This window comes from Amphimedon queenslandica, unplaced genomic scaffold (genome assembly GCF_000090795.2).
Source record: "Amphimedon queenslandica unplaced genomic scaffold, v1.1 AMPQUscaffold_13420, whole genome shotgun sequence".
Lineage (NCBI taxonomy): Eukaryota > Metazoa > Porifera > Demospongiae > Haplosclerida > Niphatidae > Amphimedon > Amphimedon queenslandica.
In genome coordinates, this window is record NW_003546344.1 from 196029 (window position 1) to 211183 (window position 15155).

Genomic DNA, 15155 nt, shown 5'->3' on the forward strand with positions numbered 1-15155 from the left:
CTAATTTATAGAACTTTTCACGACTGCATTAAAAATTCAAATAATACAAATAATAATAATAGTAATAGTAATAATAATAACACGCATGCAGTGGTACACAGAGGTATTACACACACACATCATACATACATACATACATACATACATACACAATAAATAATAATTTCAATCGAAACATTAGTTGAAATAATATAATATCTATATATCTCTTTCTTCACTCTTTTGTTTTTTGCAAAGAGGAAGATGGGAGCCTAAGACAGGCCATCCATATCTCCATAGTGATGATAGATGGAGCTTTGATATTGTATGTTCTGGATGGAGTCTTGACTTGGAAGAGGTTGGACATCAAGTGGATTCGCCTTGTTGAGAGGGAGACCCTCTTTATGTCATCCAGCATGATGACACCTTTAGGACTCTCTCTTTGAGAGTAATGCTGAGAGAGAGAGGGAGAGAGAGGAGGGAGGGAGAAAAAGAGATAATGAAACAGCACATGCATCTATATGATTTATATAAAATAATGATAGAAAATCAGGAGCAAAAGGTAAAAGAAAATATAAAGACAGAAAAGAAGCTACATGCATAATGCCCATGCTGGATAGCATTAATGTTAGCTCACAGGTCATCAAATGCCAATAACAATCCACTTACCTCCTGAGACTCAAAATATGCAACATAATTATTAACATAATCCAAGACAAACCATCTCCTCTTCCAATTCTTCATGAAACCTTAAAAGAGAACATTAAAATGTTGACGATACCACAAGATAGTGTAAGTACAGAGGCACCAGGTGCATGTATACTCCTTCCTTCCTTTAGTACTCATCATACACTTACCTCCTTCTTTGGTCAAATAGCCTTGACACTTAGCGGGGGATAGGACAACATGATGACATACACTAGGGTCATAACCTAATGGAAGAGAGGGAGGGGGAGAGAGAGAGAGAGAAAGAGAGAGAGATGAAGTTTATAAATGAACAGAAACAGATTGAGATACAAACAGATCATACAATGTAGATACAATTAAAGGAACACAGTAAGTTAGAATAAAGAATCAGTTTAGATGCTATAATGTTGCCCACACCACACAAACCTTCAGCAACTAAGAAGCTGGACACACTGCTATAATTCCTCCTACCTACAGGAGCCCTGACAAGAACAGCTTGAGTGGAAGGAGGGAGAGGGTTAGGACCCAACTGAGGTGCATCAGTATCTAAAAAAAACAACAAAAGTCTCTTACTTAAATCTAATATTTACAAGCAATATTATGATAACAATACTGATAGGAGAAAGATCTATTGTACATATTGTATTGTTTCTAACCTCCTGAGGAGGTGGTCTGAAGACTTTGAATGCTATCCAGTGTCAAACCAACATTTAAAGAGAGGCTGGATAATGGTTGCCGCTCCTAATGAGTACAGGTGGAAGATTATATAATGGTCAGGCAATTTTGAAAACAATGCTAACCAGAAGGAGCTTTGTCACTTGATGGAGTTCCCTTTCTAGCCTTGTAGTACCACACTGACCTTCTGATACCTCCTGGAGAGAGAGGGAGAGGAGAGAGGGGGAGAGAAAGAGAGAGAAAGAGAGAGAGGGGGGGAGGAGAGAGAGAAAGGGGGGGAGGAGAGAAAGGAGTGATGAGAAAGGAATGCAACCAATCAGTATATGTACATGAGTATACAATGTACCTGTCTCAGCTTATGCCTGTCATAATGTGTCCTCCAAATTTCAAGACAAGTTTGATAAAACTTTGGATAAATAGCCCTAATTTCAAAAAAAAAAGATAAAATACATTACACATCACATCCACACATAGCTCCCTCCTTACCCTTTATGAAAGTCAGGATCGTAATAATTATTGAAAAATATGTTGTTGCTAGAATTGACCATAGAAACCCAAGTCCAGAACGATATCGTGTTTGTGTAGATTGATTGATGATAATGATCAGGTATCATGAAACACTACAATAAACATTGTGTACCCGTGGCATATGTAGGCATGTACATTACGTGCATGTACATGTATACGTGGAGCATTTGTATGTATTGTGTATGCAAGTGAATGGTTTCATTAAAGAAGTATTATATACACACAATAGAGCTGATTAGTGATTGATTACCTGTGTCCTCTCTTTCTCAGAATTACCCATAAAGGTACCAAACTGATTGGAATAAGCATGTTCAACCAGAGCCTAAGATATAGTGAGTGTGTGTGTGTGTGTGTGTGTGTGTGTGTGTGTGTGTGTGTGTGTGTGTGTGTGTGTGTGTGTGGGAGACATTATATTTCATTATTATCAAATGCAAGTCATATTTCAGTGTTGTTCTATCAGTGGGTACTGATGGAAAGAGTGAGTGTGACTGAGTGTAGCGTATGTGATGGACATGTGTCCAACAACTTACAATCAGCAAATTCTCATTGAACTCAAAAGCAAACGGACATTGTCTTGTTATCTGAAGAGATAAGAGAGAGAGAGAGAGAGAGCGGCAGGTGAGAATGGAATGTCAAGTATTACTATCAATCAGCAATAATGGAATAATAGCAGGTACACACACACACACATATATATATATATAATTATGTATGTATCTATGTGTATGTATGTACATGTACATATGCATGAATGTGTGTTAAGGTTGGGTAAAATAACTAATGAGAAAGAAAGAGAGTGGGAAAAGGAGGAGCTGAAAAAAGGTAGAGAAAAAGGAAGTACAGCAGCCAATTTAATAATAATAACATTTGGATGATGATGATAATAATAATAATAAATAATAATGTACTGATACTATAAATTGGCTAATTAACATGATTTATTAAATACAAATTAGAACAATAATAGATTTCATTACATCATCAGACATAGGTCTAACACAATGGCATCATCACAATAATCTATAATTAATAAATAAATTAAAAACAAGAATCCTTTACACTACATTCAATTAGAAGTGAGTGTCCCTAGCTTATGAGGTCAAAGTGGCAATTAAACTAAAGGTCAATCTAACACAAACATCTTCACACCTTGTCGATCACCATAGAAACAGCGGACATGTGTACATTAGGATCAACACAAACAAGGAGAGACAGTGTGTGTTATGCAATGTTAACTTAAAAACACACAAACACACACACAATCTCCTAATGATCACAGTTAGAGACTATGAGCCTCTTCCAGTGGAGGGAGACTCCTAAAAGTTAGCACATGTGCATCACATGTATAGTACTACATTTCACACATGTACTGTACATGACAATAACATGCGTTCATACATGTACATTTATATAAAGCATACTGAGTGAGTTAAACACATGAAATGAAGACAGTACAAACGTACATGCATTATTAGTCTTTGGCTTAAATTTTGAGCAATTTTTTAAATTCAAAAAAAATCTAATTTTGATCAGACTCAACTCAATTTTCAAAATTGATACATAACATAATAAAATCGTGTACAGTATGTATTACAAAAAAGTTGAAATCACAAAAAAGTGGAATATAATATACTGGATATGGACTGACCTGCCAGACACAATCAATCCATTGGAGGAACACTGGCCCGTCCTCTTTGATCTTAGAGCTGGCCCCGCCCACAGCGGCTCTGCTCCGACTGTGACGAGACTGGAAAGGATGACCAAACCAAAGCCATTCCTTTTGTATCAGCACCTAAAACAGAACACACACAAATATTAGGTAATATATTAGGATCCTATTTATGAAATGTGTCTACTGTGTAGTGGGAAATTTTGGAGGGAGTTAAAGTTGGCAAATTGCTAAATTTTGGTGATTAGCGAGTTTTAATTTGGCAAATTTGTGGCCACGTGCCATCGAACATGCATATAATGGCTCAAAATGGTGGATTTTATTTTGGCGAATGGCTATCAAAATGCCAATTCAACAAATTTAATTCCCTCCAAAATTTCCCGCTATAGAGTAAATCATGTACCTGGAATCCATCCATTGTCCTGTAATATGGATCACAGAGTAATTGAGCTAAACTAACAATCTAAAGACAAAAGAGATAAATAATACCAAGATCAAAAGTATATTAACATAATTGGCTTTTTCCCCTTTTTTTCACATACAAAATTTTAATTAAAAATAATAAAATAATGTACATCAATAATAAATAAGTAAATAAAAAAATAAAATGGATGATGATTACTTGTGTTGTTCTATCCCATCCCTTCTCATAGCAGACTAAAACGTGAGCAGATTCAACAGTAAGTGCCTCAACGACTTTATGAGCCGTATCTAAAAGATCACCAACCCTAGACAACCACTTGGTACCGTCTAGTGTCACCATGTACTCATCATCAGAACTAAAGGGGTGGAGTCAAGAGGCGGGGTCAGATATACGTGATTATATACTTACATGTTGCTCTGGAGCATTGCTTGTAACTTGTTGAAGGAATGACGAACGCTTTTGTAAGTGGGAGGATTCACAGAATAAATGAAATGACAATTGTGATAATAATAAGCTGAAGAGAGGAGGTGAAATGAATATGAGAGAGAGTGGGAGAGTGAGAGAGAGACACACACACAAAGAGAAAGAGCTAAATTAGAGTGACTTTCAGAATTTTACAAAGGCAGGATTGATATTGTGGAAGGGACATGCAACTAAATGTCAGTAGCACTAATGAAATAAACCAAGTTTAAGTGAAGAATCAACCTCATACACAATGTAACAACATGTATAATGAGTTAGTGACTTACATCTAGCTGCTTCTTTTGTAAGCTTATTAGGATCTTGGAAACTACAATAAGGAGAATAGAGATAATTATCATGAACATGGTGTCCTTTTTGAACTGTCCTTCCTTATTGGGTCTAGACAAACTGTCTCACCTTTCTATACTCAGCTAACCTTTTCAAATCTAACCTCAACCTCCCTCCCTCTCTCACACACAAACTCTCTTCTCTTTCTCTCCTCTAGGCCAGGGTCTCCCAAAAAGCAAGCTAAGTGAGCTGAACAGCATATGCTTTATGAATTTACAATTAAGAGTCTCCATACACCAGGCAACATGTTGTAAGCAACATTTGTGGTTTCTTTGATCTTGTAATCAACATGTTCCTAAGAATAGAAATCAGTTCTATTTTTGGAACAAGTGGCTCAAAAATCAAATTAACCGCTAGCAACATGTTGCCTGGTGAATGGAGAGCTTAAGAACTGTACAATATTAAATTCATTAAAAATTCAAATTTTGATCAGTATCAGCTCAAAGTTTCTACACAACATAAGAACAGGTATCTGCATCAGAAAAAATTATATAAAAATGGAGAAACAAAGAATTCTCTCATAGCCATTTTTGGTGAAGAGCAACTTTTTAAAAATTTGTTACAAAATTTAATTTTGATTGAAATTAACGGACATTTTTAAAACAACTTAAGGACATGTATATGTATCAGGAAAAATTATAAAACTAAAGAATTCTCTCCTAGTCATTTTTGGTGAAATTTGGCTAAAATCCCTGTACTACAGTACAGGAACTTTGGCCTGATTTTTGAGTAACTTAAAAAATTTGTAAAAAACCAATTCTGATCAGAGTCAGTTCAAACTTTCTATGTCACATAGGAACATGTATCAGGAAAAATGATAAAAATGAAGAATTCTCACAAATTCATTTTGGTGAAATTTGGCCAATGACCCTGTACTATAATAGTACATGGATTTTGGCCCAATTTTGGAGGGCTTTTAAAAATTCATTACAAATCCAATTTTGATTGAAATTCGCTGAAACTTTCTGCACAAGATAAGAACTTGTAAATGTATCAAAAAAAATTAAAATGAAGAATTCTCTCCTAGTCATTTTTGGTGAAATTTGGTCAATGGCCCTGTACTGTATACAGTACAAAAATTTTGGCTCAAATTCTAAACAACTTAAAAAAATTTAAATTGGAATCGAGTCAATCAACTATATTTTCTATTTCCCGGTATAGCAAGGCTGCAAAAGTCATGGCAGCCATTTTGAAGTGGGGTGAATCCTACTTAGTAATGCTACTGCGTTACTAATAAGAAGTTAAGAACATGTACATGTATATGTATCAGGAAAATAAAAGACGAAAAATAATCCTTCCTCACCCTGATGTGTCTGATTTCTCAGTAAATACAAAGAGTCTTGAGTTAGCATTACAGCCTCTGATGGCTTGTAGTATCGCTTCATCAACCGGCAACTTTGAACTCTGCAAGCCTCTAGACACATAAAAACCAAACAATGAGAGTTAGCTTATATAGCATGAGAACCAGTTTTAGTAATTCATTAGTAAACTATCAGTAATCTATTAATAAACTATCGGTAATCTAGTAAATTATCAGTAGTCTATAAGTAAACTATCAGTAATCTACGGCTGCATAAGTTAATTATCAATAATCTATTTTAAAAATATTAGTAATCTATTAATAAACTATCAGTAATCTATTAAAATATCAGTAATCTATTAGTAAACTATCAGTAATCTATTAATAAACTATTAGTAATTTATTAGTAAATTATTGGTAATCTATTAATAAACTATTAGTAATCTATTAGTAAACTATCAGTAATCTATTTTAAAAATATTAGTAATCTATTAGTAAACTATCAGTAATCTATTTTTAAAATATTAGTAATTTATTAGTAAATTATCAGTAATCTATTAATAAACTATTAGTAATCTCTTAGTAAACTATTAGTAATTTATTTTAAAAATATTAGTAATCTATTAGTAAACTATCAGTAATCTATTTTAAAAATATTAGTAATTTATTAGTAAATTATCAGTAATCTATTAATAAACTATTAGTAATCTCTTAGTAAACTATTAGTAATTTATTTTAAAAATATTAGTAATCTATTAGTAAACTATCAGTAATCCATTTTAAAAATATTAGTAATTTATTAGTAAATTATCAGTAATCTATTAATAAACTATTAGTAATCTCTTAGTAAACATCAGTAATTTATTTTAAAAATATTAGTAATCTATTAGTAAACTATCAGTAATCTATTTTAAAAATATTAGTAATTTATTAGTAAATTATCAGTAATCTATTAATAAACTATTAGTAATCTCTTAGTAAACTATCAGCAATCTATTTTTAAAATATTAGTAATCTATTAGTAAACTATCAGTAATCTATTTTAAAAATATTAGTAATTTATTAGTAAATTATCAGTAATCTATTAATAAACTATTAGTAATCTCTTAGTAAACTATCAGCAATCTATTTTTAAAATATTAGTAATCTATTAGTAAACTATCAGTAATCTATTAATAAACTATCAGTAATCTATTTTTAAAATATCAGTAATTTATTGGTAAATTATCAGTAATCTAGTAATAAACTATTAGTAATCTATTAGTAAACTACCAGTAATCTATTTTTGAAATATTAGTAATCTATTAGTAAACTATCAGTAATCTATTTTAAAAATATTAGTAATTTATTAGTAAATTATCAGTAATCTATTAATCAACTATTAGTAAACTATCAGTAATCTATTTTAAAAATATTAGTAATTTATTAGTAAATTATCAGTAATCTATTAATAAACTATCAGTAATCTACAAGTAAACTATCAGTAATCTATAAGTAAACTATCAGTAATCTATTAGTAAACTATCAGTAATCTATTAGTGTGTTACATGTACAAAAAAGTGACAATACCTTTCAGAGGTAGTGGCAGCTGCTCTTAGGAGGACTGAGCCATTGGACTTGTTCATCCAGGTGGCAGTGGGGAACCTCCCCTCCTCGTATATCCTCCCTCCTCTCAACAGGTCAACATCAGGGATACACAGCAACACAACCAACTTCTCTGGATAAGAGGGACAGAGATCAGGATCTGAGGGAGAGAGAGGGAACATTATAGTTTAATTTTTTAATAAGGGAAGCTGCTAACTTGTCTTAGTGATTGTTGTTATCCTCCAAAGAGAAGTATTCCCAATCTTTGCATTTAATATACCAGTCCTTTCCATCTCAGCTGAGAGAGAGAGAGAGGGGGAAAGAGAGAGAGAGGGGAAGGAATGGAGAAAGAGAGGGGGGAAGGAAGGGAGAAAGAGCTAAGTTAATGACACACTAATGACTAATGGGTGTACAGGAGGTTGATAAACAAAAAATGATATTCGTATGAAATCAACTAGTGCATGCCTGAAAACAGTGTCAGTTTGTTGGAGTGAATGAAATAATAGGCAGTCACTCAATATAGAATAAGACTAGGAGCTGGTACAGAGTACAAGTACTACTATACAATAATACAACAAGAGTACAATTGTGACACAATGAACCCTAACAGAAGGTACAGTGTATTTCAACAGAGAGTGCAGGTTATATTAGAGTACGTGTGAATGATGAGAAAGAGAGAGAGAGAGAGAGGGTAGAGGTTATGTACATGTACATGATATGATGAATGAGACATCAAAGAACAATACACTCAATCATAATAGGACAAAGTTTAATGAGGAAACAGAGATAAAGAGAGAGGGGGGGAGAGAACACTTCACGACAAAAAAATGAATGAGTAATATACATGTAGCTGCATGTAGTGTACATGTACATGTACATGTACATGTACATGTATGATGTGTCGTGGTAAGTAGGTGGTTTACATGTGGCAAGTGGTGAGGTTATTAAAGACAACTAAAGTCGTGTCCCAAAAGTTTCAATAGATGATATCGAGGGCTATACTTGACCTCAAGGTTTTAGAAAGTTATGAAATACGGTGACTCACCATTAAAGTGAAAGAAATTGGGAAGTTTTCTAGAGTCAAATATATGAGCATTGGGGAGCTTGATGGCCAGCCTGTACTTGAAAGCAAAGTAGTCATAAAATTGCTAAAAAGAATAAAAACTTTTAGAAATGTGCCACACTGTTACAAATATTACTTTTGGCTCGCTGATTATATTTTCGAGGAATTCTTTAAACTTTAGAGCATCAAAAGTATTACTGGAATGAAAGTGAAGCTAAAGGAAGAGAGAAAAAAATAGAAATGATAATGAGACTGTATATAGTTTAGAGGGACATAAATTTTGTGCATTTCACAATTTTTTTGAACAAATAAAAATAATCAATTTGCAAAAATTAAAGCTACAAAAAAAAACAGATTTTTGAATGGATCTGTAACTTCAGCAGCTCTTATTTATGCATAAAACTTGTGACATTTAAATGCAGCAAAAAGAGATACAGTAATAACGATGTAGTATACATTGTATATGTACATGTACATGTAATTACTTTTAATGAAGAGAAGTTCTTTCCTAATACTAGTGTACCATCAGGTATCCTGATACTACTCTCATCCAATACCACTGGAGGAAGGTGCTTCACACTGCTAATGGTGGACAATGGCAGAGACACAGTATGAGTATACTGATCTATAAATATAACAAAATATAATAATAATAATAATAATAATAATAATAATAATAATAATAATAATAATAATAATAATGATGATGATGATGATTATAAATAATGATGATCCTTTAAATGTACCATAAATGTTCAAATAAAAGCCCGGACGTATATTTCTTTGCAGGACAAAAAATAAACAAAAAAGTTAGGTTTAACAAATTAGGCCAATTGGGACACTCTAAAGTGAAGGGTATCTATATTAAGTAAGATATCAGTACATGTACATGTATGTACATGTATACTTGGGAGATATTAGCACCAGGTGTTTATTCAAGCCAGGCCTTTATTTGAATATTCACGGTACATGCATTTTAGTAAATTTAGTGAGTGATTTTCAATGAAAGTGACAGTGACATACAATGTACATGTATGCAAGAACAATATGCTAAGAGTAATAAAATACACAGTCTATGTACATGTACATACTTACAGTATGGCATGCTAGTGCTGGTACTAAAGTTCAATGGTAAACTATTGGAGTCGTGTAACTTGTGGGAACTAGACTTAGAGCGTCCGCTCCAGTCAGTATATTCAAAGGAGCTGTCCATTACTGGAGAGTAGGCAGTCAATGGGCGGACATACTCCGACCCACGAACAGCAACAAGAGAAGAGTTCCGGTCCAGTGGAGGGTGCAGGGGGACGTGGGGAGGGGAACTAGGGGAGGAGAGGTCAGTTTCGCTTGAACTCTTAACTTCTAACGCCGAGTGAGAATTGGGCAGAGTCTCAGATGCAGCGGGTGTGGTTTTAGGTTTGGGGGGAGGCGGTGGGCGTCGTCGAGTAGAAGTCCTCGTAGGACCATCAGAATGAGACCTCTGCCAGCCCTCGGATCCCTCTACAATGAGAGAGGGTCTTTTAGCTTCAGTTGACTCATCAATAGCATCAGCTGCTGTTTTGGATCGCTTCTTTTTCCTAGGGGGCTTAGCAGGGACTTTAGCACCAGTTTCAGTGGGTGGTCCCTTTTCACTGATTGTGTCTTGGTTCTTCTTGTCTTTACTTGTGTCTCTCAGCTCTGGAGTGCTCTCTATTTCTTTGTTTGTCTTGTCAGAATCTGTAGTAGGAGGAAGAGAAGGGATATCTCCTCCTGTTGGTCTCTCTTCTTTTATTGTTTTCTCTAGTTCCTGAGTCTCTCCTTCATCATCTTTTCCCTCAGCCTCCACTCTTAGAGTAGCCTCTAACTCATGACCAAGATCATCTCCTGTCTCTCCTCCTCCTCCTCCTCCTCTCTCTTCTTCTCTCCTCTCATTGTCTTCCTTTTCTTCTGTTGGTTTCTTTAAAGATACATTCTCATAGTCACCTCCAGTCTCCTCTCCTTCTACACGTACATGTATCTCCGGCTTCTTCAGCGACACATTCTCATAGTTAGTGCCCCGCCCTCCTCTCCCGGGGGAGGAGTGAACAGGAGAAGGAACTTTAAGTACAACATTCTCGTAGTTCCCTTGGTTGGTCCTCGAGGGACTTGAAACTGATTCCGGTGATGTGATGTCGTCATTGTCATCCTCCTCAGTGATGCTACCAAAGTACTTATCAGTGATCGCGTCAGAATCAGAATCAGATTCAATCCCGAGGAACGAGGAAGGGCGAGGCTGACGTCCTCCCCTGCCTCCTCCAGTCTTGCGTCTCCTGTCGTCAGAGAGAGGGAAATCAATCGGTGAACGCTCAAAGTCAATCTCATCGGTGTTTGATGCATCGAGGAAGACATCACCAGAGGATGAAAACTGACTCAATGGAGAGGTAGAGTTAGGGGGAGAGGCCGTGGGGAGAGGGGGAGAGGTGAGAGAGGGAGAGGCAGTCTCCACTGACGCATCCACTATACCACTGTCAGCCATGTGGAGAGGGTTGTCAGGGGGTGTGGTCACTTGAGTGTTGTGACTCGGCATATTCCTAGGGAGCGTCACTGGTTTGTCCTCAAGGTTGAGAAACTGAGGGGGAGCTGGTTTATTAGGAACTGATGAATAGAGAACAGAGTCGTCCCCAGAGACAGCAAGGGAGGATATTGGGACAGACTGGGTGATCCTTGCCGGGTTCTGCTGCTGCTGGCCACCTCTTTGCTTCCGTTTAGCAATGTCGGCAGAAATATCCCCAATAGCATTCTTTATCCCGGCACCTGTCGACTTCCTGATAGTGTTAAGACGTTGGAACCATTTAGTAGGACTAGAAGGAGAGAGAAAGGTAATGATTATTATAAACATGAGACATACATTAGAGCCAGAGGATTTTGGCTTATAGTGCTCATGCAGCTTCTTGTCAAACCCTGTATAGTAATAGAGGGTATTTCGACAAAAATCACAAGGAGAGAATTCTGCATTTTTATAACTTATTTTTATACATTGTACATATACATGTTCTTATGTTGTGCTGATTACAATAAAATTTGGATTTTTAAATTAATTTTTAAAGTTGCTCCAAATGCCATATACTGTATCTTAGTCCTTGTCAGCTCATAAAGCTCATGCTGTTTAGCTCACTTAGCATGCTTTGTGGGAAACCCTAATCAGAACTGATTCTGGAAGCACACATATACATGTACATGTACATGTACACACGTCAGAATCAGCTTTTTTACATGTACAAAAGGACAACAATGCAACCAGAAAATGTGATAAAAAACTGTTTTGGTGACGAATAATTTTTGGAAAGAAACATGCTTTCCCAAAACTTGTCACTTTTCAATCAAAAAAAACTATGATCAACATCAGCTAAATTTCGCACAAGTACGACATAAAGACATCAATATTCAATAAAGTTTCAGTAATGGAGCGATAAGGGGGAATCCACTAACAAAATTACAAGTGTTTACGTGAGAGGGAGAAGGAGTGAAAGGGATAATCACATCACAAAATGAAACCTCAAGAAAAAGGAAAGTCCCTTTGGATATCATTATATACCCACAAAAACAGAAACAGGCAAACAATGAAACAGAGAAAAAAAAGGGAGTAAGGGATGGAGAGAGGGGGAAAGATCTTTACAAAGTGCAGCTGCCAAATCAATGTTTTGAAGATGGAAAGAAAAAAATATCCACAAAGTGTAAACTGCAATAAACTAATGCTCAGTTTAGAAAACAATCGCTTCCTTAAGATAGACTGTATCAGCCTCTACTAGGTTTATCATAAATAGTATCTATCACAAACATGTTTATAAAGAGAGAGAGAGGGGGGGAGAGAGAGAGGGAGAAGAGAGGAAGTGGAAGAGAGACAATTTGCACATGATATCCTACACCAATCATAGGTAGGAATAGGTATAAAAGTAGAGAGGGGCTTAAACGTTTTTATAAAATACAATGTCCATGTACATGTCAAGTTACTTAGGTACATGTATATGCATGCAACAAGAGTGAATCCCTGCCTGTACAAGTAGGCATGTAACTATATCCATGTAACTCACAAAGCAATTTGCTTCTCTTCGTCCTCCCCTCCATCTTCATCTTCTCTGTCTCCAGCATAATCCTCTGGCTCCGTTTTTCCTACATAAAACTTTGACTGACGGGGAGGGGCGACCGGAGACGAGGGCTGAGGCTGTTTCTTCTTCCAGACGAGTGTCTTTATGTTGCCACCAGACAAGTGGGAGTTGAGGGTACTAGGATCTACAGTTCCTCTCTTTGAGGAGGCGGTGGAGTTTTGTAAGTCGTATAAGATTTCATAAACATCAGGATCCTGAAGGGAAGGAAAGAAAGAAATAAATACAGGAGGAAAGGATGGAACAAAGGAAGAAAGAGATGATAGGGAGTCAGGGACATAATTTACTATATTATTTAGTTCAAATTTGATTTGGAGGAAGATATGATTGACACATGAAATAACTACAATACTGTACATACAGTATATACTAACAGCACACATAATACACACTATATCATGTGCTGTATGTACACAGTGGTATGAGTGTGGATATGGTTTCTGTAATCTATCCAGGTAGAGGGAATATACCAGGGTAGTCCCTATTTCCTAATAATTATGTCTTTGGTGATGATATGTGAATATACACACAGACACAGTACTAACACAGAAACAGGACTAATTTCACTGAGATCATAATGAGTCCATTATAAACACACAAACTATAATTAGAAACTAGTACATGCAGAATGTACATGTAAGGCATGGAGAGCACGAGTTAAACATACACTGATACCAAAAGTGATTACAATATGACACGGAACTAAGAACAAACACCAATACCCAAGTATATTTATAAAAAATACACACCAGCCCACGCACATGTATATGAGAAAATGTAACCATAATCAATAATAACTCACAGTATATACTTGTACATGCTAAAATAACATATTTATATGCAGTGTCATCTGCCAGTTAAGAAAGAAACATACAATTGATGCACTCTCTCCCTCTATCCTTCTCTCCCCTCCTACCACCATATACATGCACAAACACACACACACAGACGTACATGTACATGTACATGCAGTGGCGTAGCTACATAAGGGCCTGTGGGGGCAAATGCTCTTATAACTGCTTCTTGTGCCCCTGCAGCTAGTCAAAAAATGGAGAGACACAAGTTGCAACTGACTCAACTGAGCTTGCTATATTGAGTATTCATAAGTATTGCTTTATTCAGTGCCCCCACTGTGCCCTCGCTCTTCATTTAGGCTAGCTACGCCACTGTGTGCATGTACATGACTGTGTATCTATTTTTCATTTTTTTCCTTTTACAGCTGCCAACCAATCCCAAAGAAAATGTGCAAATAGGCCATTAGCCTCATTGTGTTAGATAGACTAAACAAAGAGAATATCAAACAATGATATACAGAACGACAGCAAGCGAAAGATAAATGAATGACATGAGGGAGAGAGAATGGACAATAAGATAATGTGTGTTTTATGCAATGGAAAAAACCTTACAATACACAAACATAAACACTAATAGAATAGAGTATGCATTAGTAGTAATAAAAAGACACATGCATTGTAGTTTAATAATAAACAAAAAGAATAAAGTAGCTTGTATAGAGAGAGAGAGAGATAGACATACATGTACATGTACATCCACCACTTATCACTGATTATAATATAACAGCAACTAGAGGTGTATTCAGGTGACATTGGCACCCCAATAATAAATAATAACAACAACAAACAATAAACAAATCAACTGTGACACACGGACACCACTTCTGATGGAGAAAAGTTAACAGAAATTGGTCATGCCAACACCAAAAAGAGTAGAAAAATTAATTGCAAATTTACACATGTACATGTAGATTACAAGGTAATTACATATTAGGTTAATGTGTAATTAATTAATCTCACCGATACAGGGCTCCCATTAAATATAATCCTAAAATTAGTAACATAGACCACGCCTACAGCCGGTTCTTCAAAGCTATCGGTACAAACGACCCTGTGCTGCTGCATACGGACCACCTCACCAGGAAAGAGGGAGGGGAGGGGAAGGGAGGCTGGAGCATTGGTCTTGAACTCTAATGGCTCCTAGAGGAAGAGAGAAGGGAAAAGAGAAGGCAGGGGAGGGTTGAGGTGAGCTTTATAAGGAAGGTGTGGCTATGTCAGGTCTCACTTTTGGTTGCTGGGGCGCTTTCTCTTGTAAGTGAGGGAGTTGCTGAGCCATGTACTCTTTACTGAGTATCCTATAGGGTGGGGGAGGTGGGGCCTGCCTTGTACTCGCTATATTCTCGCCCGTTGGCCCGTTAGACCCCTCCATTGGTGTCCCCGGGGCAGCCATTGTCTACCAGCAAAGAATAGGCCACGCCTACTTGTTATTAGAACGCACGTGCTTTTCTCCTATGTCATGTGACT

General features: G+C 36.2%; 1 protein-coding gene across 1 annotated transcript; it reads right to left on the reverse strand.

Annotated features, from left to right (window-relative positions):
- Position 1: 1 nt before the first annotated feature.
- On the reverse strand, positions 2 to 15116 carry LOC100632035 (uncharacterized). The gene is made up of 25 exons (XM_003386426.3): positions 14917 to 15116; positions 14652 to 14831; positions 12766 to 13034; positions 9815 to 11535; positions 9205 to 9344; positions 8856 to 8933; positions 8702 to 8804; positions 7874 to 7954; positions 7642 to 7816; positions 6076 to 6186; positions 4712 to 4752; positions 4371 to 4476; positions 4161 to 4317; positions 3942 to 4001; positions 3518 to 3661; positions 2400 to 2450; positions 2120 to 2191; positions 1828 to 1961; positions 1688 to 1763; positions 1467 to 1538; positions 1323 to 1407; positions 1093 to 1212; positions 837 to 911; positions 649 to 728; positions 2 to 433 (listed from the first exon to the last, which is right to left on the reverse strand). The coding sequence occupies exons 1-25, from the start codon at positions 15079 to 15081 to the stop codon at positions 215 to 217; spliced, it is 4515 nt and encodes a 1504-aa protein (XP_003386474.2). The 5' UTR covers positions 15082 to 15116; the 3' UTR covers positions 2 to 214.
- Between the last annotated feature and the right edge of the window lie 39 nt (positions 15117 to 15155).

Excerpts from the sequence above, each read along its gene's own strand:
- LOC100632035 (XM_003386426.3), bottom strand. The coding sequence starts at position 15,081 with ATGGCTGCCCCGGGGACACCAATGGAGGGGTCTAACGGGCCAACGGGC. Across the intron at positions 8,805-8,855 it reads ATATAATCAGCGAGCCAAAA|CAATTTTATGACTACTTTGC; the intron begins GTAATATTTGTA and ends TATTCTTTTTAG. Across the intron at positions 7,817-7,873 it reads AACAACAATCACTAAGACAA|ATCCTGATCTCTGTCCCTCT; the intron begins GTTAGCAGCTTC and ends TCTCTCCCTCAG.